We start from the raw sequence: 12,399 nt of genomic DNA, 5'->3' as shown, positions 1-12,399 counted from the left end.
GAGAGTTGGCCATTAGCTTGTCCATAACACTTGAATTGGGCCTTGAGCAACACAGATGGCTCTCATAGGAAGACCTAACGTGAGACCAGAACAGGCTGCTACTGTGGTACCAAGTGATAGCCCTGAATTGCAGTGTGAAGATAGCCATCATCTGGAAGGACAAAGCAACACGTGTATCGGAGTCGAACACTGTATCACAGTATACCACCCCAAGGCAGCCTACCCAGAGGCTGACAAGGTGCTGTGGACGAGGGGGGCTCGGAGGAGGCTACATCGGAGGTAACAAGAGCGGATCCAGGGAATAAGAATGGCACTGGTGCATCAGATAGAAATTGTGTTGACTGGTGCTAATCTGTTGCGAGCTGACTTACCGAAAGTTTCCAACAAAGTCACTAATGCGGAAGTAACATAGAAACTCTACAGGGGCACGTGGCAACGTTGAAGTGTCAGGTGCCCACCATAAATGCCATGGTTGCCAGCGGAGGACACTGAAGGCTGCTCCCGCCACAGCAATATTCGGGTGTTGGGGTTCCCAGAGAAGGCCGAGGGCTCATCCACAGGGTGCTTTTTGGAGGACTGGATCAGATCAAAGCTGATACCACAAGGCCTTTCAGATTTCTTTTGTAATTGAACAGGTCCACAGACCCTTGGTCTCGCCACCACGTCCTGGAGCCCCTCCTCGGGCCATCATTGCCAAGGTCGTCAACTATGGGGACAGGGATTGCTTCTTGAAAGCAGCATGGGAACAAGAAGTCGCTCAGTTTGAGAAATGTACCATAGCTATTTGTCTGGATTACACAAAATTGGTCCAGGAGCTGTGCAAGTCTTTCATGGCCGCTAAACAGAAGCTGAGAGCAATGGGCTTGAGATATATGTTTTTATATCCAGCTAAAATGAAAGAACTACGCAATGGCAAGGCACACTTTTTTGACAGGCCTGATGATGTTTGGGAGTGGCTTGAGATTAGAGTCCCTAGTACCACAGTGAAGGTTAGAACTAATCAATGCTGGAAACGGGGTACGAGCCCTCGAATTACCCCAGTGACAACCCGAATTTGACTTCATTAGGCTCTGACAGAATACGCTTAGGGGAAGATGGAGCCATGCACTTGAAACAACCAATATCGTCGGAGGAAGAGGGAAAGTCACCAGGGCAGGCATCTTCTACAGACACTACCTCAAGGGCCCCAAACCCCACATCTGAGATCATTCAGGACACAGCCCTTGAGAAGGGTGGGCCCGGGGAGGGTTGAGGGGACTTTTATATGGGCCAAGAGTAGATATTGTCCTGTATGACCACTTGGGAGTCACCTTAGTTAGAAAATGGTGCTTTATGGCAATTGTTGATATTTGTATTATTTACGGTTGGGCGGAATTGTGGAGGTGATGGCAGCAGGTTTCATGGGCAGTTACGACCAGCAGGATCCTGGTTGAGTCATAGCGAATTATGGCCATGTCTGCACTATAACGTTTTAAAGTTGGGGATAGTAATTGCTGTGGGTATCTTGTAAAAAAGCTGTGCCATAGTTACAATTACCAGGTCCTGGTTGGACCGGCTGGGGTGTTGTGGATGTCCTGACAACAGTGGGTGGGCTCCGATAGTTACACGTTAATATAATGGTTGTTTGTGGGTGAGAGGGGTAAGGGAAATCTGTTTTTTGTCCTTATATGAACAAAGAATATAGTTTGTTCTATAGAGGTTTTAGCCATCTAGACATGTGGGCATTCCTGCAAACTGGGATCTCAGAATACATGATCCAATTGTTGTTAATACTGCATATAAACTCCACCCCTTGAATGTGAGAGAGTTTGGCAAAAGCATTAAACGATATAGAGTGTTATTACTACTCAAACGTCATGGGGTTGATATAGATTGTCTCCAGGAGACCCACTTAACTGATCCTGAAGCGAAGAAGCTTGCTAAAAAATGGAGAGGGCACAATACTATGCCACTTTTTCCTCATTCGCTAGGGGGTACTGGTATGGGTAGCCCTGGGTTTCCCATTCGCATTGACATACATGGAGGCAGATATAGAAAGCAGATATATACTGATTCAGGGTACACTAGACAACCAGGAAATGGAGGTAACTAACTCATATGCCCCAAACAATGATGACAAATCCTTCTACCATACGCTAACAGGAGTAATGACAGGTGCCATGGGTATTGATACTTTTTGGGTAGGTGATTTCAATTGCGTGGTTGATGGGGAGTGAGATTGTCACCTCGACTGCTAGGGTACTAAACCTAAAATGACCACAAGGTTGGTAGAAGTAATGTCTCAGATGGGGTTTCGGGATGCATGGACGGACACTCACCCGGGACTCCAGGAATACACGTCACTCTGCCACACATGGAACATTCAGCATGTGTGATCGCATATTGGTAACCCAACATCTGGCTCCCAAGATACAAGAGGTAGTACACCTCACACGATCCCCCCCCACCATCCCCATACCATGGAGATTCCCCTCAGAGATACTGCAGGACCAGGTGGACAGAGAAACGATAAAGGTGTCACTAACAGACTACATGGAACAGAACTGGACAACCACACAGAGTCGTGCAATGGAATGGGAGGCCCTGAAAGCGGTGGTTCGGGGTAGATGTGTGGGTCTCACATGTGGAGTGCGATGTACACTGCAGGCCAAGCTACATCACAAGGGAGAAGCTTTGGCAGCCTGACAGAGGGGGCCAGTGGGTGGGGAAAGTAGACAGGAAGACAAAAGGGAGTTGCAGAGACAGTTGAAGGATATCAGAGACAAGCTAGAAGCTTTGGCAGCATGTCAGAGAGAGCCAGTGGGTGGGGAAAGTAGACAGGAAGACAAAAGGGAGTTGTTGAGACAGTATTATGAAAGTTTTTCTACTGTACTGTAATCGCCTAGAGAAATCTGATAGGCATCACGGGCGCCTTCATATCAACTAAGTTGTTCATAAAAAACTACAAAGATCGAGCAGGCATCCTCTGGATTTTGTGACAAAAGATTAAAGAAAAGACAATGCTTTTCTCAATGTTTACATTGACTGTTGACATACGCCCGCAGATAAAGCAAAATCGTATCATAGCGAGAAAGAGATTGATTACTTACCAGCAGTGCCCTCTTCGTATGCTGATCAGGTCATAATAATAGAGAAAACTTCAACAGGAGAGGATGTGGCCTCATGGCCAGAACTGCCAACTTGGAAATGGGGACCCAGGTTCGAGTCTCAGCGTCAGCTCAACAGCCTGTCATTTTGTGAAAATCCCTTAATCTCCCCTGTCAAAAACAAGCATTGGCAGAGCCAATATGTCCTGCTTATAGGCATGTTGTGCAGCAGTGTGGCTACTGTGCAGCCTGGCTAAAAGTTAGGGGAAAAAAGAGCAATGACACAGACTACTCTGTCCACGAGGGGCAGTGATCCATGTTCTTAATATGGAATGTTTACTGCCTTCAGAAAACAAATCAGAATTATCTTGCATACGAGCAGAAGTTTATGCCGCTTTCGCTCCGCATGAAGACTTGAATAGCAAGAGGGTAGCCATATGAGAAAGGCTCTCACCAGAAGAGGTGAGAGCTGCTACATGAATATATTTCTCTATCAAACAGACAGAGCATTATAAAAAGCTCTTCTATTGCGCAGTCAAAACATCGCCAAGAGAAAGGTGACGGGCAGTACGGGGACATTAATATCAACTACGTTGTTGATGGAAAGACACAAAGATCGATCAGGCATCCTCTGGATTTTGTGACAAAGATAGAAGTAAAGGCAATGCTTCTCTCAACGTTTCAGCTTTACCATGCAGTACTTACCACAAAGATAAGAACCATGCAGGAACGTATTTGTACCTTTACCACATTGTACTTTACCACGTAGGTAAGTATTTTAATTACATAACATACTTTTTATCTTATTTTAATAAAAGTGATTTTAGGGTTTAGGGATGGGTGGAGGTAAAGGGAAGTAAGGGTGACTTTAGGGTTCAGAGGTGAGTAGAGGTGAAGGAAGGTGAGGGTAACATAAGGGTTGAAGGATGGGTAGAGGTAAAGAGAGATGAGGGTGAGTTGAGGGTTTAAGTCGGGGTAGAGGTGAAGCTGACTTGAGGGTTTAGGGTTGGTAAAGGGAGGTGATAATGACTTCAGGGCTCAGTGTGGGTAGAGATAAAGGGAGGTGATGGTGACTTGAGGGCTCAGGGGTGGGTATAGATAAAGAGAGGTCAGAGTGACTTGAGGGATCAGGGGAGGGTAGAGGTAAGGAGTGGTGAGGGTGACTTGAGGGTTTGGGTGGGTATTGGTAAAGAAAGATTAGGGTTACGGCTCTGGATCTGTAGAGGTAAAGGGAGGTGGGGACATTTTGACTTTCAGGGTGGGTAGAAGTAAAATGTGGTGAGCATGACTTGAGGGTTTGAGGTGGGTAAAGGTATAGGGAGGTGAACTTACTTGAGGGTTCAGGTGTGGGTAAAGGGAAAGGGAGGTGAGGGTGATTTGAGGGTTTGGGATGGATAGTGGTAAAGGGAGGTAAGGGTGACTTGAGGGATTTGGGTAGGATAGAGGTAAAGGGAGGTGAGGGTGACTTGAGGGTTCTGGAGATGGTAGAAGTAAAGGGAGGTGAGGGTGACCTGAGGTCCGGGAATGGAAAAAGGTAAATGGAGGTGAGAGTGACTTGGAGGTGAGGATGACTTGAGGATTCAGATGGTGGATAGAGGTAAATAGAGGTGAGAGTGACTTGAGAGTTCAGGAATGGATAAAGTTAAAGGCAGGTGAAGGTGACTCACAGTTTATGGGGTGGATAGAGGTAAAGAGTGGTGATGGTGACTTTAGGGTTCAGGGGGGGCTTGAGGTAGAGGGAGGTGAAGGTGACTTGAGGATTTACGGGTAGGTAGAGGTAAAGGGAGGGCACAGTGACTTGAGGGATCAGGGGAGGGTAGAGGTAAGGAGTGGTGAGGGTGACTTGAGGGTTCAGTTGGGTATTGGTAAAGGAAGATGAAGGTGACTGGGCTCTGATTGGTAGAGGTAATGGAGGTGAGGAAATGTTGAGGGTTCAGGGTGGGTAGAAGTAAAGGAAGGTGAGCATGACTTGAGGGTTAAAGGTTGGACAGAGGTAAAGGGAGGTGAGTTGACTTGAGGGTTCAGGTGTTGGTAAAGAGAAAGGGAGGAGAGGGTGACTTCAGGGTTCAGGATGGATAGAGGTAAATGGAGGTAAGGGTTACTTGAGGGCTTGGGTTGGATAGAGGTAAAGGGTGGTGCGGATGACTTGAGGGTTCTGTGGAGGGTAGAAGTAAAGGGAGGTGAGGGTGACTTGAGGTTCGGGAATGGAAAAGGGTAAATGGAGGTGAGTGTGACTTGGAGGTTAGGATGACTTAAGGGTTCAGAGGGTGGGTAGAGGTAAATGGAGGTGAGAGTGACTTTAGAGTTCCGGAGTGGGTAAAGGCAGGTGAGGGTGACTCAAGGGTTCAGGGGTGGGTGGAGGTAAAAGAGGTGATAGTGACTTGAGGGTTTATTGGTTGGTAGAGGTAAATGGAGGGACGGGTGACTTGTAGGCTCAGGGGTGGGTACTGGTAAATGAAGTGAGGATGACTTTAAGGTTCAGGGATGGCTTGAGGTAAAGGGAGGTGAAGGTTACTTGAGGGTTCAGTGGTGGAGAAAAGTAAAGAGTATTGAGGGTGACTGGAGGGCTCTGAGGTGGGTAGATGTAAAGGAAGGTGTGGGGTGTAACTGAGTTGGGCTGTCTGCTGATACAACAGTGGAGAATATGCAAAGTCAACTATATCAAACCCTTGGATAACAAGCACAGTTTCCTTTTTAATACTGAATGTACCTGTAAAAGATACAATGCTGCATACTGCTGTCATGGTTTTCTTTTTTATTCAAAGCTCAATAAAGACATAAAAAAAAGGAAGGTTGGGGAGATGTTAAGGCTCAGGGTGGGTAGAGGTAAAGGGAGATGAAGGTGAATTGAGGTTTCTGAGGTGGGCCAAGGTAAAGGGAGGTCAGGATCATTTGAGGGTTCAGGGGTGTAGAAGGAAAGGTAGGTGAGTGACTTGAGGGCTTAGGTGGGGGTAGAGGAAAGGGGAGGTGGGGGTGCTTGAGGGTACAGGGCTGGGCAGAGTTGAAAGGAGCTGAGGGTGACTTGAGTGGATATTATGATATGGTATGGTATGGCCTGTTCTTGTATAGAATGGTATGGACTGTAATTTTGTATTATAGTATGGAGTGTTACTGTATAGTATGTTATGATATGGCTTGTTATTGTATAGTGTGGTATAATATGGTATGATGTGATGGACTGTTATTGTAGTGTATGGCATAGCCTGGTATGTTATTGGTTATTATGGTTTGGTATTTTATGGTATGGTTGGCTATTGTAAAATATTGTATGTTATGGTCCATTATTGTATCATATGTTACGGTGTGGTATGCCGTGGCATGTTACTATATAGTCTATAATGGTATGAGTATGTTATTGCCTGTTATTGAGGTGTACAACCTATGAACTAACAGCACGCATACACAAGCATTTAGGCAAACAGTGATATCACCAGTTGGTGCAATTTTAAAACATGTAGCTCATATTACCTTCCCCAAATTGGGTAGGAAGGCAGAATTACATAGAATGCAACGAAAACGAAGACCAGTCAGAAACAAACGTATCCTCGGTGAATGCTGAATCATGTGACTTTATTATATACACTCACAAAAAAGGGATCACAATCTGAGCACGAGCAGTGAAAAAGAACATTAGTAGAAATCAATTCGGGTCTTGGTCCATGCTCCATTAAAGAAGACACAAACATGGAGAGGAGGTGAAGCTTCATGCACAGATACGCTCACAAATGAAAAGGAAGATAATAAAAGTGATAATGAGGCCCACCAAAGGTAAGTAACTGCCAGGTATTACAATGGTAAGTAAAAGGCAAGCCAAAAGCACCTTTTAAGAGTTTTTTTTGCAATGCATATGCTGTGTCAAGTGACACAGCATACAACCTGTCTCAGGTGAGATTTAAAAATAAATCATACTTTGTGTTATTAACTGGTGCTCATGTAAAGCGCTCCAATACGAGTTTGAATAAAACTGCAAAAAAATAATGCATGTATTGAAAGGATGCTTAAAGGAACAGAGGCATGTTTCAGTGATAGAGAAAGAAGTTCAGCCTTTGCTTGGGTTGTGCTTTTTGTGGAGAGGAAGATTCATGACACAAACATATCATAACTTGTTGAAAGCAGTGTTTCTGAGTAAGAGACCGAATGCCATGTCAGGTAGAATTTGCAAATGAATCTTGGATGCACATTCATATGACAACTGGCCCGGAGGATAAATTGGAAGCAGGGCAGGGGCTGCTTTTTTTGTGGGATGTGTTACATTGTTTGCTGTATCGGAAATGAAGAGCATTTGCAGCATTTTGGTAGTTCTGTGGAATTTACTTTAACAGGGCACTGCAGTAGTCCACGTTGTCTTGCACGATTCCACAGTTTGTATGGCAACGTGCGGAAGTTAGAATTGAAATTGTCTAAAGTGCTGGAGGTGAGACTGGATGGATTCAGCCACTTGATAATGTTGCTCTTCCAGTGATACAGTGGAGCTAATGGGTGTGATGGGCTAAAGAGCAGCACATTGCAATAGTGATCAATACTATTAGTCAGATTTTTGACCAACAATCTAAAAAAAAAATGTGATAGAACAAATCGTTTAGAACACCGCCAGAAATGAATCTCAACTTGAATCTTACCATTGCATCTTCAAGCAGCAACAATCTGTATTTGTTTAACATAGCTTGTGTCTTATGCAGAAGGTGAGATGCACCACATTCAAATTCATTGTCCACTAGAAAGAGAAAAAGAGAATGGTACTTTAAAATCCAGGGCATTTTTCAAATAACACAAAATTATGCCATATTGACCAAAAGTTATCAAAGGGGTCTGAAATTTTGGTGTTTGATATAAGAAGTTCCACGTGAATCCTCGCTCAAGCACGCGTGATAGAATTAGTAGAAAATTTAAAGAAGAAAGAACGTGGTCCAGTTTGAACCTAATTTGTTCTTTGCAAAGTTGTACTGTAGATTTTGAGATACTCACAACAGGGTGTTCACAAAATATGTTGTGAGTTTGTTTGGGAACTAGTTCCAAAATTGAAATTAGCTAGAATATGTGGATCACATAGGCTGGCTTGCTTCTGCTTCCCTTTCTAAATTTTGAGGTTCAGAAACAAGCACTTTCGGTTTATAAACCTGACGTGGAAAATCTTGTTAATTTCTGTCTACCTTTAGGTGTCATGGTGCTAAAATGTACTTCATGTCTCGTGCAATTTGTATTATTTGTTTTTATGTTTTTACCGTGCTTTTATGAGCACGGCTAAATTAAATTATGCACTGCGTCGGAAAGAGAGGCAAAGTGCAGAATGTCGGGCCTCAGAGGAGGTGTAAGGGCTGAGCCCTGAAACCACTGACAAAAGTAGCCACTGTTATCAGCTCTTCTGACCCTTTTCAACATGCACAGAAAATGAGCAAAGGAACATCACACCCTTGTCTCATACTTAGCACACATCGCCACTGCCCTGTGCCCAAAGGGCACTGCCTTCGCCCATACCCTTTGCCCATCCACATATCCCGCTGCCTCCTGGGCACCACATTTAGATTTGTTCATGAAGTTTTAGGTACATGACATGGGCCTCAACTGTGATCTTTGCCCATTCTCTCTCACAACAGATCACAGGCAATACCTTCAGCTGTAGCCAGCGAACTGTCAGCACGGGTCCTGGTGTTCAGTAATTCCAAACAACTACTTGTCCTGCCCGTAGAGCACTAGGTTTTTAAAGATTCAACTTCTAAAGTGCATTTTGCAAAATGTGTCTGCTACTACAACCAAATAGTATTGCCCATTTTTTCACTTACTCTTTTTCAAAAAGGGTTTCTCTAGTTAAAAGAAAGCACTTTTTGCAAGATAACTTCACAAATATATTTTTAAACTGTAACAAAGGAAAAAGTTGAGGAAGTCCAGCAGTTTAGAAGTAGGGTAATCTTAATTATATTTCTACCTTAATCCTAATGTAGAAAGAGCAGACAGCAAACAGACGCGTAGGTGAACAGATGAGTCCCGACACTGCACATTCTTTAATTTAGCAATGTTTTTTTTTTTTTTTAATATTTCTTTATTGACATTTTTAATAACATTACCAATTTGCCGCCGTGTACTTGGTATTCATGCCATGCCCTAAAGTTGGACACAATTCTGCTCCCCCTCACACTTGTGTGTTTCCTATCGAATTACTGATAGTATTAATTGCTTCTTACCATGCCCCCTGCTATTCTTTCAGGGTCTACCTTGCCACAAACTCGGTCTATTGGGGGTACAAGAGCATAACCACTTTTTGTATGGGTGCCGCATTGCCATTTTACATCACAGTGCCCACTTGGCAGTCTTTAATTAACAATAAACTATAACTTTGCTTGATGGTGCCCTTGCAAGTATCTGGGGCCGTGTGCCGGAGAAGTTCGCTTTACTTCTCCATTAGTTCGCAGGTTGGGCTTCGCCTTTCCTCCTAGGGGGGTACTGAGTCGGGGATGTTCCTGCACCTTTTCCACCTGCTGTGCCCTGAGAGATAAACTATTACTGCCCTCTCTCCAATCACTCTCCTATTCCTTACCAATCTTTCTCCCTCTGTTTCTGGTGACTCTTTACCCATCACTATGTGATTCCATTTCAATAGTACTTCCTCTCATGCCGGCGCGATAGGAGTCTGTCTGAGACCACGCACCTCCTCGCCCATCAGAGCCTGTAGCTCTGCCCTTGCCCATTTGGTTACATCCTGCCTCCATGTCTTTAGTGGGGGGCGTTTAAGCGATTTCCAGCCCAATGTAATCAACCTCCTATAAAGGACCATAGTTAGGTCCAAGAAACGACTCTTCACCTTCCCACGTGGGAGTCCCGTTCCAAGACCCAAGAGGCATACAGACGGGTCCAGAGTCAATCCTGTGTCAAATAACTTATTCAGGTCAGTCAATACCTCATCCCAACCCTGCTGGAGCTCAGGACAGCTCCACACCATATGATCGAAGTCTGCGTCTGTATCTGTGCACCTGGGGCATGGCTTTGGGGCGCCGCCATATATTAAGGATAAGCGATGTGGTGTTAGGTACGTTCTGTGTATATAATTGCATTGGATGTATCTAAGTCTTGTGTTTCGGGATACTGCCCGTGGGTACGCCAGGACCCTCTTCCATTCCGCGTCTGTTAGGTCCCTACTTACTGTCTTTTCCCATTTCTCCCTTTGTGACTGAAGTGGGTCCAAAGCATGCTCAGTTTGGGCCCGGTATAATTTAGTAATTAGGTGGGTTTCGTCCCCTGACCCCAACAGGAGATGCAGCACCGGGTGGGTAGGGGGCTCCACATTTACCGTCCCCCAATGTTCCCTCAGATTATGCAGCAATCTCTGATAATGGAGGAATTTCCCTTGTGGGACTCCATTCCCCTCCGTTAGGTCAGCAAAGGATCTCAGAACCCCGTCTCTAAATAAGTCTCCTACCGTCTCCACTCCCGTTTTTTTCCAGGCTCCCAGCCCGGTGCTCGTCCGGTTTCTCTCCTCGACTCCCAACATCAATGCCGACAACGGCAGAGCAGGCAAGTAGGGAGGACCCACTCCCACCCGTCTCGTGCATCTCTTCCAACATGCCGTGGCGACCCTCGTCATGGGACTGTCTGTTTGGTGTGCCATCCTCCAGTTTATCAGCCGTGCAATAATCGGATCCATCCCCTTCACTCCGTTGACGGTCCATCTATCCAGCTGTCCTTCTCCGGCGAACCATCTGGTTACCCATTGTAGCTGGGATGCCAGATAATAAGATTCGAAGTCCGGAGCCCCTAGGCCCCCTGATTGTGCTGGCCTACAAAGAATGGAGAGCGACGTGCGCCTGCGGCCTTTGTCCCAAATGAGCTCCCGAAGCAAGGTGTTTAGCTCGCTGAACCAAACTGCTGGAATCAGTAGCTGCAAGTTAGCAAAATAATTAAGGAGACGAGGCAGCATGATCATTTTGGCTAATGATATTCTGGCCATTATTGACAGTTTCAGGGAACGCCAAAACCCAACAAATGCCCTCAGGGAACGGAGTGCCCCCCCCCCAATATTGCTGTCCCGGAGGTCCTCCGCCCCATGGAACACCTGTATGCCCAGGTACTTGAAGGTGCGGGGCGCCCAACTCATGTCCTCCAGGCACGTTGAAGGGCGCCCACAGCCTGGTAGCACGGGAAAGATAAATGTTTTGCGCCTATTGAGGTGCAGCCCCAACAAGGTTCCAAAATGTTCCAGGTGTCGCAGGGCCCAGGGGATTCCGGACTCTCCGTCCCTAAGACAGAGGAGAACATCGTCAGCGTACAACAAAATTATCAGTTCCGCCTGCCCCCATTCCACTCCTCTGCCAACTCCGTCAGTCCGAATCCTGGCGGCCAGCGGTTCAATGGCCAGGGCGAATAAAAGCGGGGATAGGGGGCATCCTTGTCTGGTTCCCCTATGTATGGGGTAAGTCTCAGACACCATCCTTCCCGTCTTGACCCTTGCCAACGGAGCCCCATACAGTAGGTCCACCCATTTTACCCATCCCTCCCCTAGGCCCATTCGTAGCATCACTGCTCTCAGGTAGTCCCACCTAACCGAGTCAAAGGCTTTCTCGAAGTCCACCGCTATCAACACTCCCGCTGGGGGTCTACTCCTATGGGCATATGTAAGATGGCAAATAATCGTCTGAGGTTCAGGGAGGTGCTGTGGGTTGGAACAAATCCGTTCTGGTCTGCGTGCACTAAAGTGAGTATACAGTGTAGTCGGTTGGCTAAGACCTTACTAAGGATTTTGAAATCGCTATTCAGCATTGATAAGGGGCGAAAGTCAGTAATTGCTGCCTCTCTGGATTTCAATTTGGGTACGGGGACCACCAGTGCCTCTCTTAGCGAGTCTGGTAACCTACCACAATGTAGAGCCTCCGCATACAACTCCACCAATTGTGGAGTCACCAGCGTTGCGTACTTTTTGTAAAAGTCCATTGGGAGGCCATCTGTTCCCGGCGTTTTCCCTGGTGCTAGTTGCAGGATGGCCTCCTGCACTTCTTCCGCTGTCACCGGCCCTCCCAGTCTGGCACGATCCTCCTGCGTCAGGGCGATAAGAGGGAGCCGACTCAAGAAACTGTCAAGCTCCCCTGTCCTGAGTTCACCTGGATTCCTATACAGATGGGTATAGTAGTCTTTAAAATCGTCAATTATAGAGCCCGGTCTGCATCTCTGCACCCCCTCCCTGTCTCGGATGCTCGTGATGGGTTCATTGTCCCCTCCTGGCCGTGCTAGCCACGCCAGCATCTTGCCAGACCTGCCCTCCTCGGCTTGCAGTGAGGCTAAATATCTCTGCATATTATGGCACCGTAGCTGCTCCTCCACCTGGGCA

General features: G+C 46.3%; 1 protein-coding gene across 3 annotated transcripts in view; it reads right to left on the bottom strand.

The window, feature by feature from the left end:
• Positions 1-12,399, bottom strand: part of BICRAL (BICRA like chromatin remodeling complex associated protein) — a 602,600-nt gene that overhangs the window by 112,771 nt on the left and 477,430 nt on the right. For all 3 annotated transcript variants that reach the window (XM_069233969.1, XM_069233971.1, XM_069233970.1), the window contains one exon: positions 7,706-7,800. In XM_069233969.1, the coding sequence (XP_069090070.1) occupies positions 7,706-7,800 (95 nt within the window). The remainder of the gene's footprint in view (positions 1-7,705; positions 7,801-12,399) is intronic.

Source organism: Pleurodeles waltl, chromosome 5, assembly GCF_031143425.1.
Source record: "Pleurodeles waltl isolate 20211129_DDA chromosome 5, aPleWal1.hap1.20221129, whole genome shotgun sequence".
Classification (NCBI taxonomy): Eukaryota; Metazoa; Chordata; class Amphibia; order Caudata; family Salamandridae; genus Pleurodeles; species Pleurodeles waltl.
The sequence above is the reverse complement of the archived record's forward strand: the minus strand, read 5'-3'. Positions and strand labels throughout refer to the sequence as shown.